This window comes from Schistocerca piceifrons, chromosome 2 (genome assembly GCF_021461385.2).
Source record: "Schistocerca piceifrons isolate TAMUIC-IGC-003096 chromosome 2, iqSchPice1.1, whole genome shotgun sequence".
Classification (NCBI taxonomy): domain Eukaryota; kingdom Metazoa; phylum Arthropoda; class Insecta; order Orthoptera; family Acrididae; genus Schistocerca; species Schistocerca piceifrons.
In genome coordinates, this window is record NC_060139.1 from 594,303,678 (window position 1) to 594,324,464 (window position 20,787).

General features: G+C 41.3%; 2 protein-coding genes across 2 annotated transcripts in view; both read right to left on the bottom strand.

The window, feature by feature from the left end:
• LOC124775628 (brachyurin-like) overlaps window positions 1–2,090 on the bottom strand; it is a 55,787-nt gene extending 53,697 nt beyond the window's left edge. Inside the window, exon 1 of the mRNA XM_047250456.1 lies at window positions 2,035–2,090. Within this exon, the coding sequence (XP_047106412.1) occupies window positions 2,035–2,082 (48 nt within the window). The 5' untranslated portion in view covers window positions 2,083–2,090. The remainder of the gene's footprint in view (window positions 1–2,034) is intronic.
• Window positions 2,091–2,223: 133 nt separating this feature from the next.
• LOC124775629 (brachyurin-like) overlaps window positions 2,224–20,787 on the bottom strand; it is a 66,986-nt gene continuing 48,422 nt past the window's right edge. Inside the window, exons 5-6 of the mRNA XM_047250457.1 lie at window positions 12,768–13,046; window positions 2,224–2,240 (exon numbers count right to left, since the gene is read on the bottom strand). Coding sequence (XP_047106413.1) covers window positions 2,224–2,240; window positions 12,768–13,046 — 296 coding nt within the window. The remainder of the gene's footprint in view (window positions 2,241–12,767; window positions 13,047–20,787) is intronic.

Consider the following 20,787-nt stretch of genomic DNA (forward strand, 5'->3'; position numbering starts at 1 on the left):
TTTCATGTACAGTAGCTTACTCACCATCACTCATCCTAACAAAACTACTGATATGCAAGCACAGGCAGAGGAAACAGCTAGTTTATAAACAATCAACTAAGGTAGGAAATTATTTGGTATATTAATACTGAACTAGAATAGAGCAGGATAGCGTCTGTGGTGACAAATTGTTTTACAAATTGTTGCGAGTTACATGCATTACCCCTCTACATATTCATAAACAACCAGAATTTATGAAGTCAAAACAGTATGAGTAAATAGTCCACACAAAATCATTAAAATTGATGTGGTTGTATGACCAAGTAAATCTTCAAAGGATGTGAAGCTCAACACAAACATGAGAGAACCTAAATTAAGTGAAATTAATACCGTACTGAACCTGTCATGAAGTAATAACAGCAGATCTAATGTACAAAACGTATTAACAAGTGCGGAATCGCAGTGGCTGTGGATATCCAGTCGAAACTTTGTCTCACTATGGTGCAAAGGATCTGCAATGCTCAGAACATTTCCTTCAGGCTCTTGATTGATGGCGGTCATGAAATGTAATTAAACAGAATTACTCGATAATAAAACGGGAGAGTGGGGGTTGCACTTTTGCCAGTTAGGACATATGCTTCAATAGAAACAAAGCATTCGTTAATCAGGTGTTCTGTTGTGAAAATTATGGCAATATATGAAATGGTTTACATTACAAATGTTGTTAGTGTGCATATATAGTCTGTAAGCTTTCATTCAGTTCTCTTAGAACTGATGTGCTACTAAAGTTATTCAACTACCTGAATCACTATATTCTAACAAATTATTTAAGATAGAATACATAGTGTATTCACACAATTTGCTCCTAAGAAACAGTGAAATTTATTGGAGAAATTTGAAAAATTGAAACAATAATAATAATAAAATTTTCGGAAATTATTGAACATGTTAAAATTGTACCACATTCAGAAAAACTCGTTGAATGCCGATAATTACATATTACATTGCCGCTGCAGATTCACCCTTGTTTCCATTCTTTATCATAGATATTGATTCTGGACTTTGTACACAACAAAGTCTGCTCTCTTCATATGATGTGGTATTTTAATATTTAGAATGTGAGTTACTTCAGGAAGTTGGAGAAAAAAGATAAAAAAAATTGCATTATATGTCACCAAACTAGAAAAAGGACAATACTTTCGTAAGAAAGCTACATTTTCTCTTACTCTTGGATTAAATTCGTAAAGTATAGATCAGAATTTGTAGTTCCGGCTTAGATGAACAAAATTCTATAGTCATAGATGTTTCCTAGCAAGCACACTAGCATTTGACAAATTTATATCATTTGATGCTCTATGTCCCTTTGAACTCTGTGTTTCTATGGAACTGCGTATTTTGCATATTTTTGACAGAAGTAAAGCTGTGAGTACCGGGCGTGAGTCGTGCTTCGGTAGCTCAGTTGGTAGAGCACTTGCCCGCGAAAGGCAAAGGTCCCGAGTTCGAGTCTCGGTCGGGCACACAGTTTTAATCTGCCAGGAAGTTTCATATCAGCGCACACTCCGCTGCAGAGTGAAAATCTCATTCTGGAGATTCTTATTATGATTATCATGTAAGTATGATTTATGTGATATTAACCAATGAACCTCAATGTAGTTCAATTAAAAATCCATGAGATTATCAATTAGTACAGCTACTAAATAACTTGGGAGTATAAATCAAACCCTGTTATAAAAAATATACCAGGTATAACCTTAACCATAGTCAAATCGACGTATTTCAGCACAGCCGATCAGTACACAACTGGCTTTTCGACTACAGTTCCGCTCTACGATGCACACTGACATCCCTTAGAAGTGTAATGTTCTATTGTGTAATTGTTTGAACCAGTCTACATAAGCTCTGATGTAAGTTGGGTGGTAAGATTGGTTAAACGTAGTGAATACATTGACGGTAGCCTCAGAATAATCTACACAATGTTCAAAATCGCCATTTAATGACTCAGTCTGTTTGCTGCACTTATAGTATATGTGCTAACGTGACTGCAACACATTTTACCTGAACGGCAGCGGCCACGGCAAAAAGCAATATAGCCAACGCGTTCATTGTTGTCTTCCACCCGCACCTATGAGTATCAGACGCATCGCTCCGTTTTATACTCGATATTGTGCAGACTTGTTGACAAATGAGTTATCAAATTCAGTTTCAGAATTCAAGATAAAGCTAACAAAACGGACTTTGAAACGCTCAGAGAGCTCTGATATCTGTAAAATTGGAAAGATAACAGTGATTTCCAAATAACAGGTCGTGGTACAGGATCGAAAGAACAAGGAGTGATTTACTGGTTTAGCACACAGTCGACAGCATTGTTATTTGATATGCATTTGCTATGATTGAGAGAAACCGTGGAGCATCCTGATCGGGGCAGCCCGACGGGGACTTGAAACCGGCTCCTCCCTAATAAGCAAACAATGCATTAAGCAGCCGAATCTACGTGTAAAAACCATTTACATTACCTAACAATGAAGTGAAGTTGGCAAGAGTGGCAGGAGCATAGGAATGAGGGTATGTGACAGAGTATGTGATGTTATGTTAGTGATTACAAACGCTAGAGAAGTTTACAAAACATGTGGGAGTGTGAGACTAATAATCAGCTTGACACTGGACCTCTCTCTTGCCTGGATGTAAGCAAAAGATTCGACTGGGGAAAGTGTCATAAAGCCTTTTTATCCTTTCCTGAGGCAAGTTGGCCCACAACTATTGTAACTTGTTCTTGATCTGGAGGTTATTGGCACTAGGACAATGTAGACCCGCGAGGCGGTCTCCCACATGTTCTATCGGGGACAGATTTTGGGAACTCGCTGGCCATGGTAATACCTCAACAACAAACAGATAGTTCAAAGAGACACATGACACTGTAGGTGTATTGTCATATTGCTGGCTTAGTTGCGGAGTATCTTTGCGGGCAGCGCGATTGCAGAGTCGAGCACGGGACGCGGAACTGTTGTGTTGGGGTAACTCTGCATGTGAGAGGCATAGTTATTATGGGAGTTCAAGTGTTACTACAACTGCTATTACAGTAAGGTGATGAAATATGGATGTGATTCAGAGGAAAGTGCGTAATGTCGTAATACAAAATGAGCAGTGCAGCCGATAACGTATTTGAGTATCCTCCCGTTGCGTGTCGCACAGCATCAATCATCCGCGCCGTTTCCGGGCTCTGACAATGAACGAATGTGAATCTGTAAAAATTAGTTACCATAAAAGAGTGCAATCAAGTGCCAGTGTCTTGCAGCGAGTGTGACAACGTGGGTTCGGTCATCGCGTTTCCGCATCATCAACAATCAGCCGTGCCGCGACAGTTACGCTCACGCTCGTACGATTGTGAACTGTGAACAGTAGTTTAACTTTATGAGCAGTGTTATATCATTACTAGTGACAAGGAAGACTGGAATCGAAAGTGCGTGACGAGCGTAAGAACTAACGTTCGATCATAAGGCTTCCGCATCATTAACAGTCACCCGCTTCGCGTCGGTTTCGCGTACGCTCGTCCAAGTGATATTGTGGACAGATAAACATCAAGAACGTTAATTGGGATAAGCAGTTATGACTCAGAATGTAAACAGTGCAACCTGTGATTTTCATATTGTCTCAGAATATACGCTGCTGGCCATTAAAATTACTACATCAAGAAGAAATGCAGATGATATTCATTGGACAATAATATTATTCTAAAACTGACAGGTGATTACATTTTCACGCAATTTGGGTGCATAGATACTGAGAAATCAGTACCCAGAACAACCACCTCTGGCCGTAATAACGGCCTTGATACACCTGGGCATTGAGTCAAACAGAGCTTGGGTGGCGTGTACAGGTACAGCTGCCCATGCAGCTTCAACACGATACCACAGTTCTTCAAGAGTATTGACTGGCGTATTATGACGAGCCAGTTGCTCGACCGCCATTGACCACACTTTTCAATTGGTGAGAGATTTGGAGAATGTGCTGGCCAGGGCAGCGGTCGAGGATTTTCTGTATCCAGAAAGGCCCGTTTAGGACCTGCATCTTGCGGTCGTGCATTATCCTGCTGAAATGTACGGTTTCGCACGGATCGAATAAAGGGTGAAGCCACGGGTGGTAACACTTCTGAAATGTAACGTCCACTGTTCAAAGTGCCGTCAATGGGAACAAGAGGTGACCGAGACGTGTAACCAATGGCACCCCATACCATCACGCCGGGTGATACGCCAGTATGGCGAGGGCGTATACACGCTTCCAATGTGCGTTCACCGCGATGTCGCACAAACACGGATGCGACCATCACAATGCTGTAAACAGAACCTGGATTCATCCGAAAAAATGAAGTTTCGCCATTCGTGCACCCAGGTGCGCCGTTGAGTACACCATCGAAGGCGCTCCTGTCTGTGATGCAGCGTCAGGGGTAACCGCAGCCATGGTCTCCGAGCTGATAGTCCATGCTGCTGCAAACGTTGTCGAACTGTTCGTGCAGATGGTTGTTGTCTTGCAAACGTCCCCATCTGTTGACTCAGGGATCGAGACGTGGCTGCACGATCCGTTACAGCCATGCGGATAAGATGCCTGCATCTCGACTGCTAGTGATACGAGGCCGTTGGGGTCCAGCACGGTGTTCTGTATTACCCTCCTGAACCCACCGATTCAATATTCTGCTAACAGTCATTGGATCTCGACCAACGCGATCAGCAATGTCGCGATACGATAAACCGCAATCGCGATAGGCTACAATCCGACCTTTATGAAAGTCGGAAACGTGATGGTACGCATCTCTCCTCCTTACACGAGGCATCACAACAACGTTTCACCAGGCAACGCCGGTCAACTGCTCTTTTGTGCATGAAAAATCGTTTGGAAGCTTTCCTCTTGTTAGCACGTTGTAGGTGTCGCCACCGGCGCCAACCTTGTGTGAGTGCTTTGAAACGCAAATCATTTGCATATCACAGCATCTGCTTCCTGTCGGTTACATTTCGCGTCTGTAGCACGTCATCTTCATGGTGTAGAAATTTTAATGGCCAGCAGTGTAGATGTTCATACCTGACGTAGGACAGTGTTGTGCTTAACGTTGAGTGGCTCTCCTAAATCCGCTTACACATTTAAATACATAATTTCAGGCAAGCCAGCGGCAGTGTGGAGCAGAACAATACGACCGTCGCGGGATTATCAGGTACGTGGTGAGGACAGGGCGCGCGGTCACAAAACGAAAAGCGACTACCAGGTAAGGAGACCCCTCCGCCATTTGTACCCACGGGCGTGTTATAACATGTGTGGACGAGCATTGTCGAATTAAAAAATTGTGTGGCAGTACTATTGCGTGGGAGGTAACACCTGAGGGCGCAGTATGTCCGTGTGACATACTATTTTGTCTTCAGAGTTCTCTCAATCAATACCAGCTGCAACGTGAAGTCATACCCGATGCCCCCCCACACCGTGACACCAGGTGTAACACAGCTGTGCTTTTCCAAAGCATCGCAAGAATGGGACCTCCTCGAATGTTCGTCCACGGAAGTGCAGAGCAGTGATTCGTCGCCGAACGCTTTGGAGCCGCGCAATGCAGTTGCGCCAGTCATTAGCAGTCCATTCTTCCCGATCGCGGCACTGCAATGAGGTCCCTTTCAGACTCTGTCAGGTGCTGTTAACTTTGTCTCAAATGAGCACGCTGCACCTCCATGTTCTTCGTAGTTGTCAACCAACGTCTGACTCTGTTCACGCCTCTTATGTGCGCTACCAGGCCTGGTTACAACGCCAGCAGTTCTCCTGTCACGAAGAGTTGCAGCTCTAATTATTTGCATATCAGCAGATGGTGTGCAAATGTAAAAAGTTACACTCTTTGACCTTGTCTTCGAAGTGCGTCATTGCTTTTCTCAGGTAATGTAATCAGCAAGTAATTAAATAGCTGTCAGTCGCTTCACTGCTTTCCTTTACAACAAATTTATTTCGATCTCACAGATAAACTGGACAACCTCAGTAACCTTGATTAGTCTGCAAATGTAATCAAATCTAAAGTGTATGACACCTGTAGCCAAAAGCGTTATTTGTCCTGCTGCTGGCTCCCACCGTGGGATAAGCAAGCCGTTTAAGTGATTCACACTGACGCCGGCGGCTCTCCTCCATCACCAGACTCTAATCTCTTGTCATAAACAGTTGTTTACTACTTGCCACAAATGAACGCTCAGCTGAGTGGCTATCTGATGATTTCTCGATCTTCATGTTCAGTCGTCTGTCTAAGTCGATTGCTTCCTTCTTGCACCGTGTTCGGCCATGGTTTACCAACTACTTCCAACATCATCGAATATTGGCATCGCTCCCATTCAAATGTCGAGCGATTCGCTGATTACTCCACCCGGCTTCTATGAGTCCAACTACACATCGTTTCTCAAATTCTGACATCAGACCGTCTGCGAGGCATAGTTACTGACCAACCGAGTACAAGGAACGATGTTTACCGAGACTTTATGGCATGGTATCGACATGTACCCTGTTTACTATCTTTGCCAGCTGTACGGTGAAACTGAGCTCACACATTCATCCATCGACCACCAAAGTTTACAACATACGTGTATGAACATCAGTTTATGAGCAATTTGCATAACTACTTTGTGGCGCCTCTATTCTTTTCGTCTTGGATTGTATTTAAGAGTGCTTTTCTCGGTCAAACTAACAGCTCCTTCTGTCTCGGTTCCAAAGGACCCTGCGTTCCGCGAGCAACGCTGCAGCTTAGTCGTGGATTAGATCAGGTGAAAGAGACCCTGATTCCGATATTAAGAAAATTTGTCATTTGTGTATTCTTTATTAGCTCTCTAGATCAATCTTATCTAGGTTAGAAAACGGATCGGCAAATGAAACAGAAAGAATTGCCTTGCTGTAGTCCTGAGGGATAACGAGAGAGAAATGTAGAACTGGGGCCACAGCCCCAGCATGTTAACTTCGACCTTGAACTCTACTTGTGCGCTATATGGTGCATGAGATAGTTCGAGCAGCGTCGTTTTGATCAAGTAGGATTTGCTCTAGAGTCTCCACCTTTTCTCTGAATGTTATCTATGTTTTTTGGGCTGTGAACCTAGAGACGAGAGGAACTCACTCTGACCTGCACCATCTGCCTACAAACATAGACCTGCAGCGCATGCTTTTAATTCTCTCCTGTTGCAGACGTAAGTAGACCACATTCTTGAAACAAGACACAGGAGATTCTATAAAGAAACCAAGTGACAGATTTTTGTACGTAGAAAAGAATGTGACTCACAGTTGGTAAGTTGCTGAATATAGCTCTGATTGCTGTCAACCGATCAGCATACGCAGTGACAGGGCGTAATGGGAGGGCTAACGACATACGTGTACCAAAGATACTCCAAGTATCCTCTCCCGTGGACACTGTATTCTCTACATGAAGTGCAACATCTGTCAGCACTCGTCCGTTTGACTGTCAACGAACAATGTGTCAGTGGGATAGGTCGAAGGAATTTGTATGTGAACTCGACACGGAAAGGGATCCTAACTGTTTAAAGTTTTTGTAAATAAGGGGACGCAAGAAAACACTACTTTAAGGTATAATAAGAGCTTGTAGCATAACCCAGCGTACCTTACACGACACATACGTAAAACTCTACGTTTCCTAATTTTAACATGTTTTCCAAGGAATGCTTACACATTTCCCGTTCTTCCTATAACCACTCGCTATAATAACCGGTCTTTTTTTAAACTAAAATTTATTCGAACTGGCATGAACTATTCCAAAATTTCATACAAAATCAGTAATTCCAGTTTTAACATAGAGAAAATTAAACAAACGAATAATAAGAGCCAATTGAATTGAGTATTACACGCAAAATAGCAAGGGGCTCTATTGAAAGAGTTTCTAATGAACGTCCCTTTGGTTTTACAATTACTATATAAACCCAGCGCACTTATCGTTAACATCTTTAGCGTCTGGGAGTCTTAAGCGTCTGAGGGTCTCTAGCGTTTGGGGGTCTTTTGAATCTGAAAGTCTTTGTGTTCGAGATTTTAGTGTCCGAGCTTCTAGCATTTGAGTCCTGAGTATTCGTGGCTCTCATGTTCGTGCGCCACTGTGTCAGATAGCTAAGTTTATTGGAAGCCGGGCTAATTGAAAGTAAATGTCTGTTCGTTTAATTTATTGTCAAAGGTACGAAAACTGACAGAAATGAGATGAAGCTAACATACAGCGAACATCTCAGTCGATAAAAGATCGATATCATTGCCGGCCGATGTGGCCGTGCGGATCTAGGCGCTTCAGTCTGGAACCGCGTGACCGCCTCCGTCGCAGGTTCGAATCCTGCCTTGGGCATGGATCTGTGTGATGTCGTTAGGTTAGTTAGGTTTAGGTAGTTCTAAGTTCTAGGGGACTGGTGACCTCAGATGATAAGTCCCATACTGCTCAGAGCCATTCGAACCAGCCGATATCATTAACCTCAGTTTAAGAACATCAGTTGTTGCCGAAGCTACTATTCAAACAGCGCGTCGAAGCTTGAATTTTCATTGTACAACCTGTTTTGACATTTATTATCGAACTGAAGTGTGACCATTCATAGTAGCGAATCATATCGAAGGAATTATGTTAATAAAAGCCAAGTTAAGGAAAAACTACAGTCTGCTACCATTTCGAACAGAGTATCAAGAGAATTGATCCGTGTATTGGATTATCTCTGGACAATAATAATAATAACAATAGTTTATTTCACATTCATATAAAACGGAATAATTTTAAACGGATAAAACGTTGTGCTTTGTTAAATGAAACCTGTGTCTTTTGAAGGAATTAATTCGGTGTACATGTGCTACGCTAATCGAAGATATCAGTTCATCTGGAAACGCGAATCGGTCGCCTTGTAACTGTTAAGAAGGATCTTTGGTGGCAACCGCTAAACAACGTAGCTAGGCGACAGTACAAATTAGAATCTAAGTTTATCAACGAAAGAGACATTAAAAGATTTTGTGAAACCCCAGTTAGTGCAAAGATCGGACATTAGCAACAAATATTGACTGCTAACAGATAGTGTTGTGTCACCTCGCTTTCACATATATCGACGAGCTGAAGAATAATGGCTGGGCGTAGAAGAAGGACGTTATACTTCCGATGATCGTGGAAGTGCCAGTAGGCAGAAATAGGAGGCGTCACAAATGGCGCCCAACGTGGGTTTTGAAGGTAATAAATTAACAATATAGAGTTCATTCATGCTAATTTGTGAATTATTTACTGACTGTATACGAACGGAACAACCAATCGTGTTAACTTGCTCGTGTTACACTTTCACTGTCTGCGACAAACTACGCCAGGAGTGACAGGAAGAAAGTACTGCAACAAACTGAAAGCGATAGACGTCGCGCCTGTGGGAGGCACACATACAGGTGTTATAAAAGACAGAAAACCGAAGTACGTATAGAAATAATTGATACGACGATATTTAAAGTTTGGGTCATAGCTCATTGTGCTTCAGTTAAATATATTGTAGCTGGCGAACCACTACGGCAAGTTGCGCGTTGTTGAATTGATATTGTAGTTCAGACAGTACTTGTGTGTTGTGTGTAGTTGTGTTGGTGTTGGTTGGTTGTAATTTGTAGTATCTGACCATGTCATAGAAGTCCTAAGGTTGAGATCTAATGTAGGGGATGTGAACGAAGACATGAATAGGGAGGAGGGAACAGAAATGGATGATAGTAGGGTAAGAGTATTAGAATCACCGTACGCGATTCTTTGCGACAGAAACGACTGAAAGTAATAATGTCGGAATGTCGATACCCAATAGTGATTCAACTTATTGGAATTCGCGCAGCTGAATAAGTATTAAGGATAAAAAAGGACATTTTACTAATTACTATGTTTGCACATTCAAGAACAAATAAGAATTTACAGCGAACACAACAGAATAATTAGCGCACACAAAGAGTGTTAGACAATGCCAAAGAGGTCTATTTTACGCAGTGCACTTTGCGCCGTCACACACGAAATGTATTGTTCACACAATTCCAACACCCCTCCTTGAACTTATATTTTGTGTGTTGCTTCCACAAGATAAACCAAATAGTCCCACAATCTTCTCAAACTTCTCCCTTTCCAAGGGTTTGGTCAGAAGGTCAGCTAACATGTCTTCTGTGCGCAGATAGTCCACGGCAATGATCTGTCGCTCTATGTGGTCCCGAATGAACTGGTGCCGTATATAAATATGCTTTGTCCTAGCACTAGTAATTTCATTTTTAGCTAGGTTTATGGTTCCCTTATTGTCACAGAAGATGGTTGTAGGTTCCTCAATTAAATTGGGTTCTATTTCACTTATTAATGTTCGTAGCCATAATGCTTCCTGTGTGGTGTAAGATAGTGCCATATACTCGGCCTCTACGGTGCTCAATGCAACAGTTTTTTGCTTTTGACAGGACCATGATGTGAGGCCCCCCATTAATTTAAAACAGCAGCCAGTGGTGGAGTATCTGTCTTCCAATTCACTCCCCCAGTCCGCATCGCTATATCCCTCTAGTTTTGCGTTACCATCTCTATGGTACTTTAACTCATAGTTTGAGGTTCCTCTTAGGTATCGGAATATCCTCTTTACAGCTTTCCAGTGCTTTTCCTTTGGGTCTCTGCAATATCTGCTCACTGCATTGGTGGCAAAAGCAATGTCGGGTCGTGATGTTTGAGACAAATATAACAGACTCCCTACTGCTTCTAAATAAGGAACATTCTTGTCACATTCCACATCAGTCTCATTTACACTTAACTTCACTCCTACTTCCATTGGAGTACTAATGGGTTTTCAATCACTCATGCCAAATTTCTTTAATATTTTTTCCGTGTATGATGATTGACTTATGCTCAATTCTTGTCTTTCTTCATCCTTAGTAATCTGCATACCTAAATAACGTTTGACTTCTCCCAAATCATGCACCTTAAACTTGGTTTGCAGCTGTTTCTTGAAAATTCCCATTTGGCCTTCACTTTCAGTCAGGATAAAGAAATCTTCCACCCATATCGCCATTATTATTATTTCTTCTTTTCTCCCCTTATAGTAAATGCTGGGATCTGCCTTGGATTGCTTCATATTCGTATTTATTAGAGTTTCATGTAGACATCGATTCCAGCAACGTCCACTTTGTTTAAGTCCATAAATACTTTTTTCTCAAACGCCAAATCTTTTTACTTTCTGATCTGGTTTTTATGGCTTCCCTTGGTGGAATGACATATATCTCCTCCTCCAATTTCCCATTTAAATATGCCGTTTTAACATCCATATGATGAATTATTAAATTTCGTTTTACTGCCAAGGCTAAAAGATATCTCAATGATGCATACTTGACTACAGGTGAAAAAGTTTCTTCGTAATCTACCCCTTGTTTTTGTGAATATCCTTTTACCACAAGTCTTGCTTTGTATTTTGGTAATGACCTTTCAGGGTTCTTCAAATTGAATACCCATCTTGCCTGCAGTGGTTTCTTATCTCCTGGCATATCTACCCATTCAAAGGTTTCGTTCTGATATAAAGATTCTAATTCTCTCTTCATCGCTTCTTTACATTCTTGAGAGTTTGAGCCACTCATTGCTTCTTCTGCTGTTCTTGGCTCATCATTAAAAGACTGTGCTGTATACATCTCAAAATCCGGATATTCCTTCGGTTATGGTACACGAGAAGAACGCCTTACATTGTTTTCTTCATTTTTTTCATCCTCTAACTCATTGTCGTCATAAATTGCATCCATTTGTCCTTGGCTGTCGTCTTCCTCTTCTTCACTTTCTATTTCCTCACTCAAGGTTTCACTTTCTGAACTAGGTGCAGTTGACTTAGTGGTTTTTCTCTCTTTTGAGTCCTTTCTATTTTCAAAGAATATTACATCTCTACTTATGACAATCTTTTTAGTCAATAGATCCATTAATCGGTAGCCCTTTGAATTTTCACAATAGCCTACAAAAATATACTTTTTAGCTTTCGGATCCCATTTTCCTCTTAGCTGTTTTGGAATATGTGCCATTGCATCTCACCCAAAAACCCTTATGTTGCTTAGATCAGGTTTCTTTCCTATCCATATCTCATAAGGGATTCTATTCTTTAATGCTTTTATAGGTGATCTATTGTTCAAATATACAGCTGTTGACACTGCCTCTGCCCAAAAATCTTTGGATAATTCAGCGTCAGTCATCATGCTCCTTGCTTTCTCAACAATGGTCCTATTAGCCCTCTCAGCAACCCCATTTTGAGATGGGCTGTACCTTATGGTAGTTTGATGCCTGATTCCCTTTTCTGCCAGAAGTTTCTTCAATTTCTGGTTAATATATTCTCTCCCATTATCAGACCTGATGATCTTGATCTTCTTTCCCGTCCACCTTTCAACCATATTGCAATATTCCTCAAAGATATCTCTCACTTGGTCTTTAGAACTAAGAAAATAAACATGAGCATATCGTGAGTAATCATCAATAGACGTAAGAAAATAATTACTCCCACCTACGGATTCACACTCCATCGGGCCACATACATCTGTGTGGATTAACTGTAAGACTTCTGTGGATTTACTCTTACTAGTCTTGAAGGGTAACCTTGCTTGTTTTCCCTTTATACATGTCTCACAAGGATCCTTGGACACACTAAAATTCTGTATCCCTTTTACCATATCCTTTATTATAGACATACTCTTTCTATTGAGATGTCCAAGCCTCCGGTGCCATAAAAAACCTTCTGCTGAATATACTGAATCACTAACATTTTTATGTTTACTGTCAATGGTATCCTACTTAAAAATGCCCCTTTCGTTACTTGCTGTAGCTATAACTTCACCACTTTCACTGATTACTCTTGCACCCTGCATGTCAAAAGTGACTGTATTTCCTTTCTTGACAATTTCCCCTACAGACAGCAGGTTAGTTGCCACATTTTTCACATAATGAACATTGTGTGCTGTAACCATATCTGATTCACCATTTACACTTACATATGGATCTAGTTTCCCAGCCAGGTGACACTGGAGCTTGTTGCCATCAACAGTAGATATTCCCATATGAGTCTTATCTTTGATGTCATAAAGAAGTGATTTATCTTTAACAATACGCACAGATGCACCTGAGTCTAAAATCCATTCCATATCACGATTACTCATCCCATCAAAAGAATAAAAACATGAGAGTGCCTTACCTTTGTTATTGGTCCTTCTCTCTGGGCCCATAATCTATTGGAATTTGTGCCGCACTCATTCTTAACGGTAACTTGCTTTTTATTGCCGTAAAGAACACCGAAAAATAATGTGGAAAAAAAATTGCGATCGTCTTGTAGGGATAACTCGCACTTCACGTAAATTGGAACTTTTCCAATACTTTCTCCCTACTATTTGATTGATATACGTATTCCAAACGCAGCCTGGGCCCATAATCTATTGGAATTTGCGCAGCTGAATAAGTATTAAGGAGAAAAAAGGACATTTTACTAATAACTATATTTGCACATTCAAGAATAAATAAGAATTTACAGCGAACACAACAGAATAATTAGCGCAAACAAAGAGTGTTAGACAATGCCAAAGAGGTCTATTTTACACAGTGCACTTTGCGCCGTCACACACGAAATGTATTGTTCACACAATTCCAACACAACTGTAGGACCTAGTAGAATGGTTAAACCTACAAATGAAATGGGTGTGGGTGTATTGTTTGACTATTTAATTAAATTCTAGGAGGAAATATTAGAAGCTAATCGTCAAAGGGATCAAAAAGACCGAGAATACAGGGAAGAAAGGAATCAGAAAGACCTAGAATTTAAGGGGAAAATCAAACAAGCGATTGAATCGTTAGAGGCTCAAATTAAGGAAAGAGAATATAGACTGGCTAAGGAACTCGAGAAACTGAGACTGGACTTAAATTCAGCAAATAGTAAACGTGCTACTTTACAAGGATCGATAAGTACTTTACAGAAGGATGTGGAATAGATACGTTAAGAGCAATCTATCGTGTCGGATGAATAGATGATCTGCCGATCAAATAAGAAGCCTACATTTAAGAAGTTAAAAGTATATTGAAGATTATTTAATGGGTCAGGCGAAAACGATTGAGGCAGGAGGACATATTCCAGTAACAGACACAGAGTGAATATTTAACTGCCGGCCGGTGTGGCCGAGCGCTTCTAGGCGCTACAGCCTGGAACCGCGCGACCGCTACGGTCGCAGGCTCGAACCCTGTCTCGGGCATGGATGTGTGTGATGTCCTTAGGTTAGTTAGGTTTAAGTAGTTCTAAGTTCTAGGGGACTGATGACCTCAGATGATAAGTCCTATAGTGCACAGAGCCATTTGAACCAATGTTTAACTTGTGTGTAGTATCTAAAATGAAATTTTACTAGCTACCTTTGAACTGACGTATTCAGTATGGACATTAAATGAATGAAATATTTAATTAATGTTAGAAAAAATAGAAATATCTGAGATTGAGATAATACTTTGAAATACTTTAGTCCGTATTGAAGAACCTAGTATTTGTGACGTCTCCCATTGTTACCTACTGGCCCTTCCACTATCAGCGGAAGTGAATGTCCATTTTCTATGCCCAGCCAGTGTTCTTCACTTCATCGAGATACGTGAAATCGAAGTGACACAATGCTATATGTTATTGCAGTCAATATTTGTTGGTAACGTCCGCTTTTTGTACCAACTGTAATCTGTATTCGGGGTTACACAAATCTTTTAAAGTCTCTTTCGTTAATAAACTTAGATTCTAATTGTCACTGTCGTCTAGCTATGTTGTTTAGCGGTTGCCACCAAAGATGCACATTAACAGTTACTAGGCAGCCGATTCGCGTTTCCAGATGAACTGATATCTTTGATTAGCTTAGCAGATGTACACCGAATTAATTCCTACGAAAGACACAGATTTCATTTAACAAAGCACGATGTTTTATCCGTTGAATTTTATTCTCCTTAATATTACTGTAGAATTAAGTATTATTATTATTATTGTTGTCCAGAGATAATCCAATACAGGAATCAATTCTCTTGATACTCTCTTCGAAATCGTAGCAGACTGTAGTTTTTCCTTAACTTGGCTTTTATTAACATAGTTCCTTCGATATGTCAAACGGTCGTTTACTTTTAATTAAAAATGGCTCTGAGCACTATGGGACTTAACTTCTGAGGTCATTAGTCCCCTAGAATTTAGAACTAGTTAAACCTAACTAACCTAAGGACATCACACACATCCATGCCCGAGGCAGGATTCTAACCTGTGACCGTAGCGGTCTAGCGGTTCCAGACTGCAGCGCCTACAACCGCACGGGCACTCCGACCGGCTTACTTTTAATTAACCTGGCTTCCAATAGTGTTAGCTATCTCACACAGTGGCGCATGAACATAAGAGACACGAATACTGATGACTCAAATGCTAGAAGCTCGGACACTAAAATCTCGAACACAAAGACTCTCAGATTCTAAAGACCCCCAAATTCTAAAGATCCTCAGACGCTTAAGACTCCCAGATGCTCAAGATGTTAACAGTACGTGCGTGGGGTTTATGTAGTAGTTGTGACACGAAAGGGACGTTCATTAGAAACTCTGTGAATAGAGCCCCTTGTTACTTTGCGCGTAATACTCTTTTCAGTTGGCTCTTATCGTTCTTTTATTTAATTTTTCCTACGTTTATACTGGAATTCATTATTTTGAATGAAATTTGGGAATTGTTCAAGCCAGTTGCGATAAAGTTTAATTTAAAAAAAGACCAGATATGTAACGACAGGCTACATGCTGCACTTACAGGGCAGAGTGGGATAAGGAAATTTTTTGTTAAATTGTATCGTAAACGTCGAAAATACTGCATAAACGTTGAAATTACAAGCTTTAACTGTCTCAAAGGTTTTTTCTCGTCTGACTTCCCTGTCCTGGTATTTTTGACCTCTTTTTGCCCTCTTTATTTCTTTTCCGTGCTTTATTCTCGTGACGAGAATGTGTTAATACGTCATTTAGTCTGCACTATACTGGTTTTTGTGTTCATCTTGATCATTAAGCTCTAATTTTCTCAAAGAGTTCGTTGTAGCTGATTTCTCAGTATTGGAATTTTTGACCTTTTATGCATATTCTTTCTTTCTTTTCTGTGTTTGCAACAGCATTCTGTAGTTCATTCGTATAACGAGAATCTGTTAATAAGACATATCTTTTGCAGTGAACTAAAAGCTAAATTCCGTCCGAACAGAATTCAGAAGGCTCAACAGTACCGACCGACAGCCCAGTCGTAGGCATCACAGGATGCAGATCTGGAGGGCCATGTGGTCATCACACCGCTCTGCTGGCTGTTGCCAGCTTTTGTGACCAGTTCTGCAGTCTACAGTGAACACATTTTTCAATTTCCCATCTGATTAGTTAGGCCTGTAGTCAGGATTATTCTTAAATTTAAGAACATATCTTTCCATCACAGATTTGGTCACGTCAATAAACTCCTTAGATGGTTCTAAAAATTCCATTTCAGAAGATGAAATTGCTGAATCTGACATTTCCATTAATCTGACATCCCATTGCTGTATATAAGTTTTTGTAATGTAAGTCCGCATCTTCTGGAAACACAAGAAGAAGAAAAAGAAATATATAGTTTGAAATCTATTCGCATGCAAGAGCTAAGGGGTGGAACAGGACACTGTTTGCAGTTGATACTGTTCCAGTGGTTTATCGACAACAACGTTATGGTACAGTAACTGCACACACGCAAACAAAGGTGACACTCGGCGCGGTGCCTGATGGGAGCGACCGTAACGTCATTTCCCATTTACAGTTGCTCCCATCAGCCACTGCGCCAAGTGTCTACTTCGTTTGCGCGATTCTCCTCTTTGCGCGCAACACGTTACTTTTATTTACGTCCACGATCAACGGCCAGTCTGTGCACCAGTCGTCGGTCCCCCGAAAGTCTTTATGAAATCTGCTACCGTTTTCCGGCATTTCAGTCTTCACGTGAGCAATAGCATCACCTGCGAACAGCCACATGCAACTTCCAACGTTACACAAGAAATTGTATGTATAGGGTGTCTCTCCTCAGAGCCGTCTGGAGCACTTTCTCTGCTGTTTCGGCAGATATTTGCCATTTTGTTTCTTCAAGGTGCAGCTGGAGTCAGCCCAAACAAGTGCTGCCCATCACGCATTTCATGTAACGTCCAGCGTTGACGGAAAGCGTCGGCTTGCTTCCAGTGACAAACAAAGCGATTTTTAAACTGGAATTTTACGTGCTCATTCGATAGTGCGCTGCTGCATTAGTCTAGTGCTATATTCGTTTTACCGGTAAGTATTAACAGGAACAGTTCTACACAAAGAACAACCAGTAGTCTAGCAGCAACTGCACCGCCCTGGCCGGCGCTGGTTACCACGGCCATGCAGAAGCGCGCTGCTCAGTTGCTGCTGCAGTACTGGCTATTCTTCGTGTAGAACTGTTCCTGTTAATACTTAACCAGTAAAACGAATATAGCACTAGACTAATGTAGTAGCGCGCTATCGAATGAGTACGTAAAACTCCAGTTCAAGAAACCCGACGCATTCCGTCGAAGCTGGGCGTCGTATGAGAGACGTGATGAGCAGCATTTGTTGGGCTGACTCCAGTTAGACGTTGTAAAAAACGAAACTGCAGATATCTGGCGAAACACGAGAGCAAGCAAACAACTCTTAGAACAGATACCATACATAAATTGATAGTGATCGGGCCAAATATCTCACGAAATAAGCATCAAACGAAAGAACTACAAAGAACGATACTTGTCTAGCTTGAAGGGGGAAATCTGGTGGTGCTATGGTTGGCCCACTAGATGCCACTGCCATATGTCAAACGGATATCAACTGGTTTTTTTTAAATAGGAACCCTCATTTTTTATTGCATATTTGTGTAGTAAGTAAGGAAATATGAATGTTTTAGTTGGACCACTTATTTTGCTTTGTGACAGATAATGTTTACAGTCAGAATTTAAGACATTGTTGGTTAGATGAATTGAAAAATGTATTACAGGGAAAGTAAAAACGCAATTAAATCACTACAGCAGCTCAGCTTGAAATTCTAGTAACTCACAACTGCCCAGAAAACTACATAACCCCATTTGACAATAAATTAATTTAATTTTGATGTGACAAGTGTGTGAATTTCTGAGAAAAAATACGACTGAAAAGCCTGTTAATATTTCGACAGTTTCTTTCGATAAATGATAAATGTTACCCTTACACTCTCAGCTTAGAATTAATTTGATATGTTTCATGCTCAGAACCAAAAATGACTTATGGTACCTACATCAGTTTCGTAGCACTAATGTTAACGTTTTGTTGATGTGCCATTTGTTCTCAACGACAGGTTATAATATGAAGAGATTTTTTTTAATTGTAGGATTCCCCAAAGTAATATTTCCGCTCATCAGTTGCGTCTGTTCACTGCCACCGTATATTTTCACTAGTGACGAGTAGCTTGTACTTTCAATGATATTTCTAACACCGTACCTAAGTTTATTGAGCTTTCCACCTGGATTGTTAAGCTACATCTCCCACCGCAAATCGTGTTAAATTATATGCACTCACATTTGAGGCAATTTCTTCCTCAACGATAACAGGATCTGCAGGATGGAGGTTTTACGTGGTGCGGAAGTTAAGTGTCGTATTTTTTTTTCAAATTTTGTGATGAGCCCGTTGGTTCTGAGCTAAACTATGCTTTACCTATGCTGAAATTTCCTGCAGATTTCCTTCACTGTTTGATATAATTTGATAATTAGTGTCATCTGCAAATAGTACCTTGGTTCCGTCAGTTAGATTTTCGCACAACTATTTTACACATAGTAAAAATGGCTGACATCAGAAGTGACACTTATGGACCGCCACACTTTTTTTTCTCATTATTTTATATCTAGAAATCCTGTGTTTCACTGTCTTTGTATTTTACTTCTGTGACCTGTTGGCGCCCGTCAAGGTATATGCAGGTCAACCCTTTTCGTTGGGCTCTATTCTATATTTATTTAACTTACGCAAGTGAACGTCATGATAAATAAGCCCGAAGGCCTTACTAACATCGGGAGTACATATACTGGTCCATCAATCCGTGCTGCTTCAGATCTGTGCTAGAGAGTCCATGTCTCATGGTGACTGGGGAGTGGAGGCATGCCGCTCTGTCGGCGATGTACACTGAGGAGAGAGAAGTCGTGGGACAGCGATACGCGCTTCTACAGATGGCGGCGGTATCGCGTACACAAGGTATAAAAGGGCAGCATTGGTGGAGCTGTTATTTGTACACAGGTGATTCACGTGAAAAGGTTTCCGACGTGATTATACACGTACGACAGGAATTAACTGACTTTAACCGCGGAATGGTAGTTGGAGCTATACGCATTAGGGAATTCAATATTCCGAGAACCACAGCCTCAAGAGTGTGCCGAAAAATACCAAGTTTCAGACATTACCTCTCACCACGGACAATCCAGTGGCCGACGGCCATCAATTAACGACCGAGAGCAGCGGTGTTTGCGTAGAGTTAATAGAGCTAGCAGACAAGGAAAACTGTGTGAAATAACCACAAAAATTAATGTGGCACGTAAGAGGAACGTATCCTTTAGGGCATAGCGGCGAAATTTGCGTTAATGGACTATGGCATCAGATGACTGGCGCAGGGGCCTTTGCTAACAGCACGACATCGCATGCAGCGTATCTCTTGGGCTCGTCACGATATTGGTTTGACCCTACACCACTGGGAAACCGTGGTGTGATCACATGAGTCCCAATTTCAATTGGTAAGAGTTGATGGTAGGGTATGAGTGTGGTGCAAACCCCTCAAAGCTATGGACCCAAGTTGTCAACAAGGCAATGTACAAGCTGGTGGTGGTGGCTCCATAATGGTGTGGGCTGTGCTTGCGTGGAATGGAATGGGTCTTCTGGTCCAACCGAACCGATAATTGACTGGAAGAGATTATGTTTGACTACTTGGAAACCATATGCAGCCAAACAACGATGGAATTTTTTATGGATGACAATACGCGATGTCACCGGGCTACAGTTTTTCGCCGTTGGTTTGAAGAACATTCTGGGTAGTTCTAGCGAATGATGTGGCCACTCGGATCGACCGACATGTCTCCCATCGAACATTCGTGGAACATAATTGAGAGGTCAGTTCGTGCCGAAAACCCTGCACTGGCAACACATATGCAATTGTGGAAGGATACAGAGTCAGCATGGCTCAGTATTTCCGTAGGGGACTTGTCGAGTCCACGCCACGTCGATTTGTTGCACTACGCCAGCAAAAGGTGGTCCGACACGATACTGCGAGGTATCCCACGACTTTCATCACCTCAGTGTATGACCTGATGTTTCCAATCGATTAGAGACGTTGCAGCCTCCCTTCGCCTATGGTTTTTACTCTTGCTTCATTTCAGCAGTTGCTTGTGGCGATCGGAATTGAGTAGTGGATTGTGGGGATGTGCGTCATAACTAAATGATCATTACTTCATTATGTTATAACGAAAAGACTGTGTCAGCTTTCCACCAAACTTCGACATGTACAAGAACTTTAGATTGTTTTTGCTGCAGCTAGAAAGCGATGGAGAACTTACTGACGATAATTTCCATTCAGGAATTCCACATTACTCTTTGTGCTCACCGAATGAAAATGGTCCTACTAGCTATTTACTATGAAGGATCAAGAATCATGACTATAAATAAAAGTTTAGATTTAACTTATTAACGTATATAATGTGCAAAAGTTCACACGCAGCGGACCGCCAAATGGAACATCTGCTATTAACCAACCTAGACACAGGCAGCATTATCTAAATGCCCCCTTCTCGGACACATTAATTATTAGC